Source organism: Haliotis rubra, unplaced genomic scaffold (genome assembly GCF_003918875.1).
Source record: "Haliotis rubra isolate DU_JTF1 unplaced genomic scaffold, ASM391887v1 Scf3, whole genome shotgun sequence".
Taxonomy (NCBI): domain Eukaryota; kingdom Metazoa; phylum Mollusca; class Gastropoda; order Lepetellida; family Haliotidae; genus Haliotis; species Haliotis rubra.
In genome coordinates, this window is record NW_025766968.1 from 1,433,596 (window position 1) to 1,448,435 (window position 14,840).

General features: G+C 40.0%; 2 protein-coding genes across 2 annotated transcripts in view; one reads left to right on the forward strand and one right to left on the reverse strand.

Moving 5' to 3' along the window:
- LOC124282401 (cys-loop ligand-gated ion channel-like) overlaps positions 1-1,716 on the forward strand; it is a 46,838-nt gene extending 45,122 nt beyond the window's left edge. The window contains 1 exon segment of the mRNA XM_046718381.1: positions 493-1,716. Within this exon segment, the coding sequence (XP_046574337.1) occupies positions 493-603 (111 nt within the window). The 3' untranslated portion in view covers positions 604-1,716.
- Positions 1,717-3,234: 1,518 nt separating this feature from the next.
- On the reverse strand, positions 3,235-14,054 carry LOC124282402 (ceroid-lipofuscinosis neuronal protein 6-like). Its single transcript, XM_046718382.1, has 7 exons — positions 13,891-14,054; positions 11,959-12,061; positions 10,906-11,004; positions 7,438-7,626; positions 6,736-6,791; positions 5,228-5,353; positions 3,235-3,526 (listed from the first exon to the last, which is right to left on the reverse strand). Exons 1-7 carry the CDS (start codon positions 13,974-13,976, stop codon positions 3,256-3,258), a joined length of 930 nt encoding a protein of 309 aa, XP_046574338.1. The 5' UTR covers positions 13,977-14,054; the 3' UTR covers positions 3,235-3,255.
- Between the last annotated feature and the right edge of the window lie 786 nt (positions 14,055-14,840).

Consider the following 14,840-nt stretch of genomic DNA (forward strand, 5'->3'; position numbering starts at 1 on the left):
GAGTCCCATCCGGGATTCGAACCCACACTCTCGGAGTCAAGCACCCAATCGCCATCACAGAAAGTGGGACAGCTGGTTATGATCCTTGTAATTGTTTTTTCCCGCACCATTCCAGTGATCACAGAAGCTAATGAGGTTATAAACGTTTACCAGGTGTGTCGTTTTAGGCTTTCCTCATATTAGGGCTGCCAATACCTCGAGGACATGGATCCCTTCCCATGACAAGCTGCTGTAATACCCTGGCATCCAAAGACATAGGCTATTTATAAACTGTACATATTGATAGGTTGATTCGAATCCAGAATCTTTGGTGCCTGGCATGACTAAAGGGCTCAACTCTTTCATATATCACAAAGACCTCAGGGCCTAAGTGCCATACATTAACATAACCTTACGACTATCTTAGCACTAAAAGAGCTTCGAAAATCTAGGCCCTGGTACTTAGTATGTTAGTATTTACGTAATCATATATCCCTTTTGTGTTTACCCTAGGACAAGGTGAAAATGATTTGCCGAGAGGAGTCAGCAACCCTCCTAAAGCGACGTAGAATGAGCGCCTGGAGCCCGGCCGTTACTATGAAGAACGTCCTACAGCCCACGTGACAAACCGCCATCTTGTATAGAAAGGGAGACAACCCAGGCTACAGTGACTACATTGAGACTAACATTGATGACATTGCCTAGAGTCAAGATGATTAATTATGCCCATTGACAAATGACAACAGCAAACTGTGATCCCTGATTATGCATTCCAGTAGGAACACATCCCGGCATTTTGTGTTGTTTGTAATCACCAACTGATCATTTCAAGCTGGCTTTTGGTGTATATGATGTGTTTGATATAGTACATCGTGAAAAAAACTCTACTTGACCAAATATGCCGCTGACATCATTGAGCAAAATGATATGTTGGAGTTTTTCCAACTCTCATTTGAATACTTCTTTCTTTCATGTTAACGACATATAAGTAGATATTCTTTCTTTCGAGTAGTGTTTAGAAATTAGGATGATACACATTGTGATGTTGTGTCTTGAAACAGGACATGTTCTTTACCAGACTGGGTTCAGGGCCTCGTTTCACAAAGCGATCGAAGTGCTGGGACCATCATAAGTCCTATGCTATAACGGTGACTTTGTAGAGCTACGATCGCTTCGTGAAACGTGCTCCAGGACCAGGTCCCTAGGGAGGTTACAGCTTTTGGTGAACGTTGCTTGGCTGTTTAAAAAAAATCAACGATTTCATTGGTTAAATCATGACTTGGAATGACAGATTATCTTTCCCTCGTTATATTTATCATGCAACAACGTAATTATTATTACTCGGGAAAGATAATCTGTCATTCCCCGTCACACGTTAGTTGTTGCCTAAATCTGCGTTATTCTCAGAACCAAAAATAATAATATGCTGATATCAAGATGAATGTTTATAAAAGAGTATGCCATTTTCAGGTATCAATATGCTAATATGACTTCTACAGTTAGAGAACTACGGTTATAACGAACTCAAATGGACCATTAATTTTAGGTCGTTATATCCTTCAGTTCGTTATCTGTCAGTTCGTTATAAACCTAGTTTACTGTACATATGAAACACATGTTCCAAATCCACCTTTTCTAAACTTAAGCTTTAAGTCATGTTCTTAGCATCATACTTTGTAATATATATGTTAGTCTGTTCTATTCGTGGCTGTTATGTTAAACATGGCTTGTGATACAGCCTTAGGTGTTGTTGTAAATATGTATGTTTGTCCTAAAGTTGAACCTATTACAAATATGAATTCACATCCCTTTGGGGTATAAATCTTGCACAAGATGCTACTGCTGAGCGGTTCATGCGTTTCAAAGTTGAATTTGAATGTGAATAAATGCATGCACGTATTTTTCAGTGTATGGTAATAGTGTATGATCACAGTGTACAAACAAACACTGTTGTATCGAAGATGACCTACGTAAATGCTTCGAGTTATCCGAGGTTCCCCACAACCGAAAAATGATAACAACAGAAGGAATGCGCAGGGACTATGAATTTGACTCGACACAACCGTAATTTCGACACAAGGGTGTTTAACTGAACATGCGCACGACCTTCTGCCTGACATTTGCTGAAGAACAATAGCCGATGCTTTGAGCATGAACCGATTACGTAGGATCGGGCAATGGCACTGACTGGCCGTCTGACGTATAGATGACAACCAGCAAAAGAGACCGCCTCCGTGGTGTAGTGGTTAGAGCGTCCGCCCGGAGAGCGGAAGGTCGCGGGTTCGATCCCCGACCGCGTCATACCAAAAGACGTTAAAATTTGGTACTTGTTGGTCACTGCCTGGCGCTCGGCATTAATGGGTACAACAAGGACTGGTCGGCTCGGAGTCAGTATAATGTGTCTGAGTGGGGTATTCATGCTTCACTGCGGCATGGTATCTCAGTGGGCTAGCACTATAAAACCAGCTTAAGTCTGGGCTAGTACAAGCAGCCGCACATACACAGACACACGCATGCACGTCGTCATATGAACGAAATATTCTCAAGCACGACGTTAAACTCAATTTCACCTCACCTCACCTCCAGCAAAAGAACTTGAAAAAGAAGACTGAAGGTGGTTTTCGTTTTTTCTAGATGTTTCTATCAAGACTGAAATCAGGCAGGGGTTGCAATAATCCATTTTTATATGGGTAAACCTCTGGAATAAATTACGTGTTAAAGTGATCAAGCACACAGCTCGACTACGCCTGTAGTTTGATTGTTTGTTGTTTAACGCCGCACTCAGCAATATTCCAGCTGTATGGCGGCGGTCTGTAAATAATAGAGTCTGGACCAGACATTCCAGTGATCAACACCATGAGCATCGATATACGCAATTATGATACGATGACATGTGTCAACCAAGTTCGAGCCTGACTCCCCGATCCCGTTAGTCGCCTCTTACGACAAGCATTGGTTACTAAAGACCAAGTCTAACCCGGATCTTCACGGGTAGTCATTCCTGTGGACGTGGCATAGAATGGTGACGTCATACTAGTCGACAGACTATCGACAAACGTCATTAAAGGAGACTTCAACATGCGTTGTTGATAGTCAAAGTATCAAGGACGGGGGCTACCGTAGTGGTTAAAGTATTCGCACGTCACAACAAATGCCCGGGTTAGATCCCACATTGCTATAATGTGTGAAGTCCAAGTCTGGTTGTTCCGGCGGGGTAGTGATGGAATACTCCTTAAAAACGGCGTAAAATTCCCCTCACTCACAACGTCTGTTTTATCATAACTTGTTAACAAAGTGCAGCGAGTAATACGACCAGGGCTCAGGAATGTACACTAGCCCCGGGTACTTTTGTCTGAGGACAGGATCGTTCCACAGATACACCACCCACATCACTATGAGTACAAAGGTCACGTTGAACGTGTGAATTAGGAACAAGCCGTTAACGTCAAGTCTCTCTCCTCGCCCAGCTTTGAATCCCCAGATCACCAGCATACAGCCCAGTGTTAAAATATAAACACTGAAGATTTGTCCCTCTGTTACCAAATACCTGAAATAAGATATCCACAATTACAATCTTTTTTTGTATGGGACAGTGAGTGAGTGAGTTAATATTTAACGTCACATCGGCAATAGCTCAGAGACTTGGGATTACATGTGTAAACAATAATTTGAAAAATCCATTTACTCGATAAAGTAAAACCTCGTTAATCCGGGCGATACCATTCGATTGATATGGTCCGATTTACCATGGTTGCTCAAAACAATCACTGATTTTCCTGTCTGTGGTTTGATTAATTGGTTCAATGCTATTTAGATTCATAGCTGTTGGTTAGTGTTCTAAATACACGATCGATCAACCAGAATCGGTCGATAAAACAAGCTAATCCACTGAAAGGCTGCTTGTAAGCAATATGCAATCGTTATTTGGTTCACAGAAATATATTAATCGATATCGATAATTTTTATCGATCATACAATCGATTTCATTTTAAAGAGGTATAACAGTCATAACATTATAAGCCAATGTATTGTACAAATTAATGAGCTATTGTGTCGGTTTATTTGCCACGAGCTGATGCGTGAACTTGCATATTTCAGTTACAGTCTGTTTCAAATATAACACATACACATTATACACATTATTGGGAACATCGTGACACTCAGCTGCGCAGGGATTTAATTTCCAATGCATTTTCATTATATTAACGCACATGAACTAACACGGAAAATTCGGATGAAAACATGTGACATGTGACAGCCTGCATCGTGTTTATTATTTTTAGGTCAATATATCTGAGGTCAGCTTGAGGTTGACCTTAGGAAACACGTGTTCTTCAATCTGCATAACTGCTCTCAATACTGGTATGTCCTATGTAAAACAGAATTCCGGTCTATTTACTCCAATGAATCGTTGTGTTCTTATTGTTATTTTATTATTATTTACATATTAAAATCAATTTGTACAGCAAAGAGGGTTCGGGTTGTTCTGACATAACCAGACTGGTTAAGCTTACATACGAGTATTATTAGCACAGCGCCCTGTGGGAAAAGACACGTTGAGTGTCAGAAGGGCTGTGTTTCAGGCAGTAAATCCAGGCACCCTCCAAATGTCAGGAAAGAGATTGGGAGGTACCACAACAAAGGCACCAAGAGCAGTGGGAGTCGGACAACAGGGAACTTGGGATGCATGCGTGACATTTTGGAAAGGAGGTCCGCAAGTTTTCTCCTGGATCTTGTCCATCTCAAATGGCCAAACGGACAGACTGATATAAATTCATTTTGAAAAAGAGACGAGATCAGGTCTGCTTGCTTACACATGACTGAGGTTGTATACGGGCCTGTTCCAAAACGGTTTTTATCTGTAATTCTAGTACCCCTATATATATTCTGGGTCGTATGATAGATCAACGTCTGAGTCATCATGTCACTTACAGTACTGCGGTCATATCAGCTAACACGCGGTGGAGTCTCATTACATTCATTAATATATAACAAAATTAGAAACGCACCACCCTAAATGCACCGACGATGCTCAGATATCATGGGTACATTTCAGTCTGACGGGGATATTTCGTATTATATGGGTGGTGCGTTTCTAATGCTGTTCAGTATATAATCTACATTTCACATTTTCATTTTGACGGTTACGAGCGTGACATGACTGGTCCCGAGAAACAAATGAAGCCTTCTGTTTCACTGTTCAGGCCAGCCGACTTCATCTATGCCAATGGCGGCAGTTTTTACTTACCAGTAGTATACGGAGCTTACAAACAGCAGCAACCACCATGACAACCCCAACTTTCGATCACTGGGGTTGTTTTTTCGGAAACAGCCAAGAAAGTAGAGGAAAAGCGTAATGAAAAACGGAATATACCTGAAATAAAATCATAGCGTTAACATAATAAAATCACACATAAACAAGTTAAGCCGAATATAATCCCAGTGTGGTAACATCACTGTTAGCATATTGAAATCATATTCAAGAAGCATGTCCACTTTCGTGTCTTATATATTAATCATTTATACAATAAATATAGTGTAAGCATCATGAAATAGCACAGCGTTCGCTCACATACTTAAATCGTTTTTCTTAGAAAAAAATAGAGTCGAAACTTTATAATGTAACAGAGTGAAAGGGAAATGAAATGTTCCTGTATAAGCAATGAAGCCATATTGTTCGAGCACGCCTGACGCCTAAATGTAATTTAGCACGGACATGGCAGAAACGGGTTATTGCCAACTCAGTGGAAGTCTTGCACCCTGCTTGTAGTGTTTGTTGCTTGACGCTGCTCTGGCAATATTCCAGCTATGTGACATGTACATCGGTCGGTAAGTAATCGAACCAGGATCAGACAATCCAGTGATTTACATCAAAGCAGTGTGCGAAATAGCCACTGGTCCGTTAGCCCGTGGCTAGTAAAAATCCAGTCGGGCCAGTAAACCTCCACAATCACTGGCCAGACTGGCTGGTGAAGTTTCATGTTGTCATTTTGTAAATATATCACTCTCTCTTGCTTGTTAAGTTATAATATACTAAAAGTCTTTTAAATCATGCAAGATTGTGGCCTGATAAAAATGTTCATCATATTAGCAGCTTAATGATGAAATCCGTGTATATAGTCAAATTTCGGGCTAGTGAGTTATTTTGTGGGCTAGTAACTTTCGGGCATAGCTAGCCCGACTGGCTAGCAAAATTTGGAAACTATTTACGCTCGCTGCATGATCAAAGGCATCGTTCTAAGAAACTGGGATACAATGACCTGCATTAACCAAGTCAACTTGCATTGATTTCGTATTGTGTTTAACTCCCATTCAGCAATATGACTTATAGGTCTGTTAATATACAAGTGTGAACCAAATAATCCAGTGATGGCATCGATCTATGCAATTGGGATACGATGACATGTGTCAACAAAGTCAGTGAGCCTGACCACCCGATCCCGTTAGTCGCCTCTTTCGACAAGCAATAGTTACTGAAGACCACCTTTTACCCGTGTCTTAACGGATTTGTGGTACTAAGTGACATCATCATTCCCTAAATGTAGAAACAATATCATTGTTTTTTTAAACGAATACAATATTAAAGAGAATCTTACCAGGCTGTTGCCAATTTGAAACACAAAGGCAGTACATCTATATTGTCCTCGATCGAGTTTATTCAATAGATGATATTCTTCCCAGTGTGCAATGAAAACTTTTATATTGCATGATAGTTATATGCGGTCGTACAAACTAAATGTGGGTTATTATTCTTACCACATCAGATGGCCTATTTCTTCATCGTACGTGTAGAGGAGTTCAAACAAGCTAACCTGTGTGAAAGAATAATAAATTAATGGAATATAGGTTTTACATTAGGCGTTATAAGAACGTTCATTACAATGAAGACTACTGCAACAAGGAACGTTAAAATATGTAACCCAAAGTGATTAGATAAGTGACTGTTTAGTTGTCGTTTGAGGCTGATAGCTTTCATATTACAGGTATACCACGATGAAATTTGGTCACACAAAACACCTGTTGATAGTAAAATAGTTTGCTAGTACGAGTAACAGTCGAGAACGAGGCTACAATCATCCAGGGTCGTAACTCTATAGTTTACCATAGGCTTAGGAATGTCGTAGCGCCACGAATGCTTTGTGGTGGATCGGGACCCTGATCAGACATTTATTCCACACGATACACATTCATGCATACTGAGTAACTATTGTGACCCGAAATGAAGGGGATACGGTTTTTACAACTAGAACGGGATGAACGTAAGGCGTTAATAGAAATTGGAAAATTACAATATTTAAAGAAATAGAACAATGTCATGCGTATGGTGAGTACGTGATTACACAAGTGGTATATTTAACAAAATATATTTTAACACACAACACAGATAACACACAATAATTTTCAAGAGAATGTGGGCAGGGTATGTTGACCATAAAAGGTAGGCTTAGCCCTTCTTACAAGTTTCTGTGGTTTGAGCTGTTGCATGATGGGATTGTCTCTGACCGATAGGTGGAGCTCATACCCAACGTGTGGAAGTCTGTGGTTGACGGAGTCTCCGACGAGATGGATGCTGGCCCCCATCACAAAGGTAATGACGGAGATGTAGGATACACTTGGGGAGAGTTTCTGGGGGCTCCGCTCCTGGAGCTGGGGATGAAAAAACATGTACCTTTTACAGGCACTCCAATACATCTTTTGTTTGTTTGTTTGTTTGTTTAACGCCGCACTCATCAATATGCCATCTATATGGCGGCGGTGTGTAAATAACCGAGTCTGGATCAGACAATCTAGTGATCAACAACATGAGCATCGATCTACGCAACTGAGATACATGTTTGTACGATGGCATGTGTCAACCAAGTCAGCGATCCTGACCACCCGATCCCGTTAGTCTCCTATTACGAAAAGCATGGGTTGCTAAAGACCAATTCTAACCCGGATCTTCACGGGTCATTCCAATACAATGTCAAGGTATGGTCTCTATGTTATACACTGAGGGAAATGTATTGGAGAACACATCCTTATATGTTTTCAACATTTTTTCGCAAGCTGTCTTTCACTGTGGGTGAAAATTCGTGAATTCACAAAGGAACACTAAGTTGAAGTGGTGTTCCGTTACTTGTTTCCGTCAGTATATTTATCTATTCTCTGTCAACTTTAACTTCAAGTCGTCAGTAGTGGTAATTTGTTAGCGGTTTGTGTCAATATTAAGCGTGAGCTGGTCTGTCACTCATGATTTCGAAAATAATAAACACAACATTGAATGATATTTTTTAATATAATTAATATAAGAGATTACAATCATAAGTCGGGATATACTAGTACGTGTAATAACCTGATTAAACAAACATTGCGATCACATGATACCCGCCCCTTTCATGTTGGCTCAGGGGTGATGAACTGCAAACAGACGTCGTCACGCGTGGTCGCGGTGGGAGTGGGACACAATACTGTGTATTTCCAATAAGGCGAGACTTTAACAAAACATCTGTCCTGTCCTATGTTGGTAATTGAAATTCACTGTTCGAATTTGGTGACCGTATGTCCGGATAATTGAAGCATTTAATGTAGTACAGGTTTCGTTTCACGATACTATCGTTCAGCAAGCGGGGGCGGTGGGGTAGCCTAGTGGTTAAAGCGTTGGCTCGTCACGCCGAAGACCCGGGTTCGGTTCCCCACATGGGCATAATGTGTGAAGCCCGGTCAGTCGTTCAGCAAGCGAGGTTTCCGGTTAAGCGGGGTGCCACTGTAAGTACCATATTACAGGGCATGACGGGTTAAGTGCGGCGCCATACAGATTTGTTCTCGTAGCAACGCACTATAACGCTATTTGGTCAAAAAAATATACGCCAAATCACCCTATACCCCTGTATCAAACAATGACATAGCTGGAATCCATGCAGCGTATGAAAGAAAGTGGTTAAGCTACTGCTTGTGCAATCACTGTCTGTATGTGGTTGCTCCATCAGTGGATCGTCTTGTTTCCTCCAGTCAGATGAATATAGTGAAGGGCCACTTCGAGAATGTACAGGTCCGCCACTGTGGAGTAGGCTGATACTAATTTAGTTATGTGCTCAGAATGAATGGTGTAATGGTATTTTTGGGTGTGTGCGAGGATGTCTGACAACTGTATATGTGGTCACACGGGCTTTGGGTCATTTGTTGGACCCACTGGAATGTCAAATTGAAAAATTGTGCAAATGTGATATTTTGAATATTTTGAACTACGTTCGGGACGGTGAGTTGGCATGGTTTTAAGACGTTTTCGCCACAATTCAGGAATATCACGGTCACCAAACACGGGCTTCACAAATAATGACCATTATGTGGTACTCAAACCCAACCCTCGACTTCACGACTGAACGCTTTAACCTTATCCACAGCCCCTGGTCACTGCCCACCCCCACAAACATTCAGTATGTTTTCATTTCTATTACGAGGACCTTCATTTGAAACATGACCACGTATGGAAGTATGGCAAGAATTAGTGACAAACTTCTACAGAACACGGAACAGATCTGTGACAAAAGATGTCACTATAGTACGTCTTTTCCTGCATAACGAAATACGTCAGATCAGGTCATAGAATAGACTAACGCTTAGTGCCTGAATATATGTAGGCTAACGCTTAGTGCCTGAATATATGTAGACTAACGCTAAGTCTCTGAATATATATAATTTGAATGTAACAAATAAATCCATTTAAACTGAAAAGGAGCCCCAGGGAGACCAGAGATTCTGACCTTAACCTGGGGAAATCTAGACTTGCTTCATTTAGGGCTTTGCACATTGCAGGGGTTGGCCTTGGCTGTAGGGAAAATAACACAGTTCAGGGACTGTGAGACAGTCTAGAATATATGTAATTTTGATAGTAAAAACAAATAGATGACATTAAGTTGAAAAGGAGCCCCAGGGACTGGCAGATAACTGTTCATATTCAAATAGAAAATGGTTTCCTGACAACCTCTAAAATACACCTCAGTTCATATTTCGGTCGCACCTGGCTATTGCCAACACGTCTCGGGAATGATTATATTTCATTTCTATAAATACGTTACATGAAAACGTTTTCCCAACTCACTTATTTTGTTTTGCTCTTTTAGTAAATGAGGTAGATTTTAATGTACAACATTTTAATCCTTGCACTTTTAGATAGACAATATTCGTCCATAGAGCCATTGTGGGCAATATTAATTATTTCTGAAACAGAAGTTCATATTTCTTTTGATTACAGTTACTGTATTAATTATTCGGACATGGTGTTTCTTGTACACAGATACCTTAGGATACTGTTACTGAAGTCATCATCATTTAGCCTTCTAAGTATCAATCGTAAGACATATAATTCTCATTGCTAACAGTGACAAACGGACAGATATCATCAATATCAAACAAAGGATTCTAAATAAATCAATTTCTAACATAGGCATGTCAAGATGTGTATACACACACACAGAGAGATCATTTATTATATATAATGCCGGCGAACATAGGCATACATAATGTAAATTTCGAACTCGAATTCGAGAATTGCGACATATTAAACCAATAAAGTTCTCGGTTTCGATGCCCCACATGGATACAATGGGTGCACAGGGACAGGTAACGATAAAAACTGCCATCAAGGTATATACTGTCACTGACGGAGTCTTAGTACTATATAAGAGGAGGTCATTTTATATAGTGATAAGACCCCGTTAGTGACACTACATACCTTGATGGCAGGTTTTAGCGTTACAAGCCCCTGTGAATGGGTGAAGCCCATTTCTGGTGTCCCTGTCGTGTTACTGCTGGAATATTGCTAAAATTGGCGTAAAACTTAACTCACTCACTCACTCACTCACTATACACGGGTCTAAACATACCTACTTACATTCAATTATATTGACAAAGGAAGAATATGTGCAGAATTAATATTCATTTTACCTTCAGTAAGCAGAATGGCGTGATGACGTTGTACGCCATGTGGAAGTAGTCGCCGATGCTGGGCCTATTCAGGGGAGACCACTCCAATGGAACATACCACTGAAAAGCAACAACAGTCATACTTATGGGGCTTGCTACACAACCTTGTTCCTACCATTAGTATAGCATTGCTGGCGTTGCCTACTTCTGCTGCATCTGTTCACACCATTGACAAATACCTTTGTACGTATCAACATTCTATTGCTGAGAAACTGATCTTCTGAAACACAATTTCATTCAAATTAAATCATTTATGCCCACGCGATACCATTTTCAAAATGACCATGTGAGACCACCTCCATGGAAGGAAATGTCTCATCAACGTCCAAACGTCTAAACCCTCGGTACATGCATATCTGATTTCTGTATCTCGAAAATAATTTTAACGACATTTCCCGAATGTGCGTAACGAAGTGAAGGAGACGCCATTATAATGTGGTCACACTTTATACACCCTGTCATATTTCAGTTCCTTCCATCTACACGCAGCAGGGATGCCATCGAGGCATATTTGTCCTGTGTCAGTTCCCTGTTAAAATATATATTTTCGAAAAGAGGTGGCACACAGAGAACGCTAATAAAAGCTGATGGGCCAAAGAGCCAACGTTTGTCATCAGATTTGGCGTTCAAAATTCAACTGAGGCCAAACTTGATTTCTGAAACCCCACATATAGCTTGATTTACGAAACTATATTTTTCAAACAATAACCATAAACTGATTTTTGTTTTGTTTGCTGAACCAAACTATTAAATGATTGCAGTCTAGACCAGTGATTGACATTATGAATACCGGGGAAGGATGATCCGGGTAAAGACTATCTCTGTTCAACCCGATCACCGAGTATCTACCATGACAATGGCCTCTTACGACAAGCATGGACTGATGGGGACCTTTTGCCTTACTCACAGATCTACTATGTTTGTTTCACACAGAGAGTGAAAGAACAGTTGGCATCTGTTTTTAAAGGTTTAACGATTGACTGCCACATGTCCATTGGTTTAACGACCACTCACGCCAGCAATCGGTCGCCCGAAGTCGAAGATCCAGTTTACGATCGCCAGAGTCAGCCATATGTCCAGGTGGAAGGTGTCACTGGGCGCCTGTCTCTCCCGGCGTCTGAAACCACATAAATATCCAGTTGACAAGTTTTGTACATATACCTAGAACAAAATGTAATAAATATTCATCTTATTCCATGTCTGGATGAAGGTTTTCAGGTATATGCAATCTGATACTGTGTAAGGTGCAATGTCAATGTTTTAGACGTTTAGTTATATCCCCATTTTAATATTTCAGTCAAGTGACGATATATGCGACAATGAATATCTCCATAATCATAAGCCAATGGACAACAGTTTGAGAAATAACAATAGCCATGCATTTTAATGATCTGTCAAGAAATGATTTATTGAATCTGTTCACAGATTAAGTGCATGAATACAGTTTACATGTATAAGTTCATAGTTCCATAGCAATTGCTCTTTATGGGCAGTTTCTATTATCCATTAAAACAACAAAGCATTACATCAGAAATATCGGAGCCACTTAATCTTAAACATTTTGAAAGAAGTAAATACATATGCCGAATTTCATTTGACTCAAAAATATTTTGAAGCTGATAGAATTTGAGAATAATGCATCACGCACGTCTATTGATTGCATGAGTTTAGTTTTACGCCGCGCTCAGCAATATTCCAGCTATATGGCGGCTCAGGCACCTCTAAGTAAGGCGACGAGGTAACATGCATTTATGTTGAAGAAGATATGATACACACACGACAGTGTGTATGTACAATATATTTTACGTGTGTTTAATGTACAATATATTTTACGTGTGTGTTCACATTTACTTCGATAAAAACATTTTAGATTTCTTTATGAATTCATATACGTGATGAAATATTTGCAGTTATTTTCCATCATATTTCTGTCTTCTTTGAGAGTAGTTTTTACAAAGGTAATTCCTTTTACAAAGATATTTCTACACATCATGCCCAGAATGTTCACTCCACAGTAACATCAGTAGCAATATGACGAACATATCTGCATCTCTCGCTGTGCAACATCCACAAGGTGTGACAGTGAAGTATAATTATGGATCGATGTGCTTTGCTCTGCGGTCACTCACGTTGAGCGCGTCAGCAGAAAATGTAATTATCTAATTTCCACTTGAGAGAATACCTGTATAACCGTAAATAATTGATAACTGTACACCTGTACAATGTTTACTGTTATACGTACCGTTAGCGCAGCAGGTATAAGTTAATAATGCCTGTACAACGACAGGCCGAATAACGCTTAGTCTCTGAATATGCATTGTATAAAATATCGATCGAAACAATAAACTCCATTTCCTGTACCTGTGGTAAATCTAGACTTGCTTCATGTACAGCTATATCATCACAGTGAGTCAGCGCTGACGGGTAAATGATATGGTTCGAGATATGTGTGACAGACTAATTGACAGCTTGAAATGTCCATTGGACACTCTACTCTAGACTTGCACAAATCTCTAGAGTAATAATTAATAGTTTGAATCATAATTTCTACAAATGAAATATCCCTCTAACAGACTGGCGTGCTTGCAGAAGTCTCTAAGGTAATAATTAATAGTTTAAATGATAATTTCTAAAAAAATATAAATAACCCCCCTAACAGACCGGTGTACTGTCCCCTTATCTAGACTTGCCTCTTCAAAGGATAGAATTACTACACATCCATGTGCTTAGCCTTCAGTACAGCCTTGGAGCAAGGCTAACGCTACACATTAGTAACCATCAGCGGGGACAGAACAGAACATTTATTACTTTTAGGCCACTATCCGTGACGATTAGTAATGACACGGACAAGAACACTCTCCTATTCAGTAAACATCAGCCTGGACGAACAGTAACAACACGACATCGACCCGCCATTACATTAAATGCACTTTTAAGTATAACTACCTTTGGCCTTGTTTGTCAACAGAATCCTTTTCATCTCTGTTTGATGTTGCGGTGATTCTATTTCTAACAGTACTCTTTTTCGTCATGGCGGCTGTATTGATTTGTCACGCGCACTACGCTGAGTCACGCGGGGGAGGAGATTACACTTCTCCTTCACACAGCTATCAGAGATAAATAGTAGTTCATTCGGTCAGGTCACACAGAGTTCAAGGTCAACTTAAACCGCCAACAGTGACACACCCAACCAGGCGTTGTTTATGGCGGGAAGGTAGACTAACATCTAGTCACTGAAATGAATATATTTGACTGAAACAGTTGATAAATAATAATTATAAAATGTAAATTATTAAAAGGAGCCCTGAAACTTTCATTTTCAGAAAGCTGTGGAAATCTAGACTTAAGCTTGCCACATATTCTAGACTTGCATGGGCTATATTTGTTTGAAACAATTTCTGTCCCCGACATAAATTTAATTAATAATATCTATATTGGCAATGTATATGAGCGAATTTGATATTTTGAAGTTCTTTCGGCATGTATAGATTTTTGAATGCAGTAATGTATCTCAAAGACGAATAGTCGCCAACAGTGAAGCAGGGATGCAATAAGCATAGCGGGACTTTTACGAGAGCATCTGTTAACCTATACGAAATACCACCAATATCCTTCTTCAACATATCGTAGAGTGATTAAGATGGGGTCAACGTACTTTAACTCTATTATGGTGTGTTAAACCGTTACGACATAATGGCAATTCTTATACCTTAGAAACGTAAGTAAAAGTGACGAGTGAATTATTCGTTTGATCAGACTCGGTGACTTTGATCCCAACTGCGTGGATCAATACTTATGATGTTAATCACTGAACAAGAAATTTCCCAAGTTACCAAGTTATTAACTCGTTGATTGGATTAGTGAGTAATAGTCCGCTTATATGGCACTCATATTCA

What these genes read in the sequence shown, in the direction of transcription:
- LOC124282402 (XM_046718382.1), bottom strand. Translation starts at nt 13,976, where the DNA reads ATGACGAAAAAGAGTACTGTTAGAAATAGAATCACCGCAACATCAAAC. An exon ending in GTTGACAAACAAGGCCAAAG is followed by an intron (nt 12,062 to 13,890) that starts GTAGTTATACTT and finishes ATGTGGTTTCAG; the next exon opens with ACGCCGGGAGAGACAGGCGC. An exon ending in AGCTCAAACCACAGAAACTT is followed by an intron (nt 6,792 to 7,437) that starts GTAAGAAGGGCT and finishes TCTTTCACACAG; the next exon opens with GTTAGCTTGTTTGAACTCCT.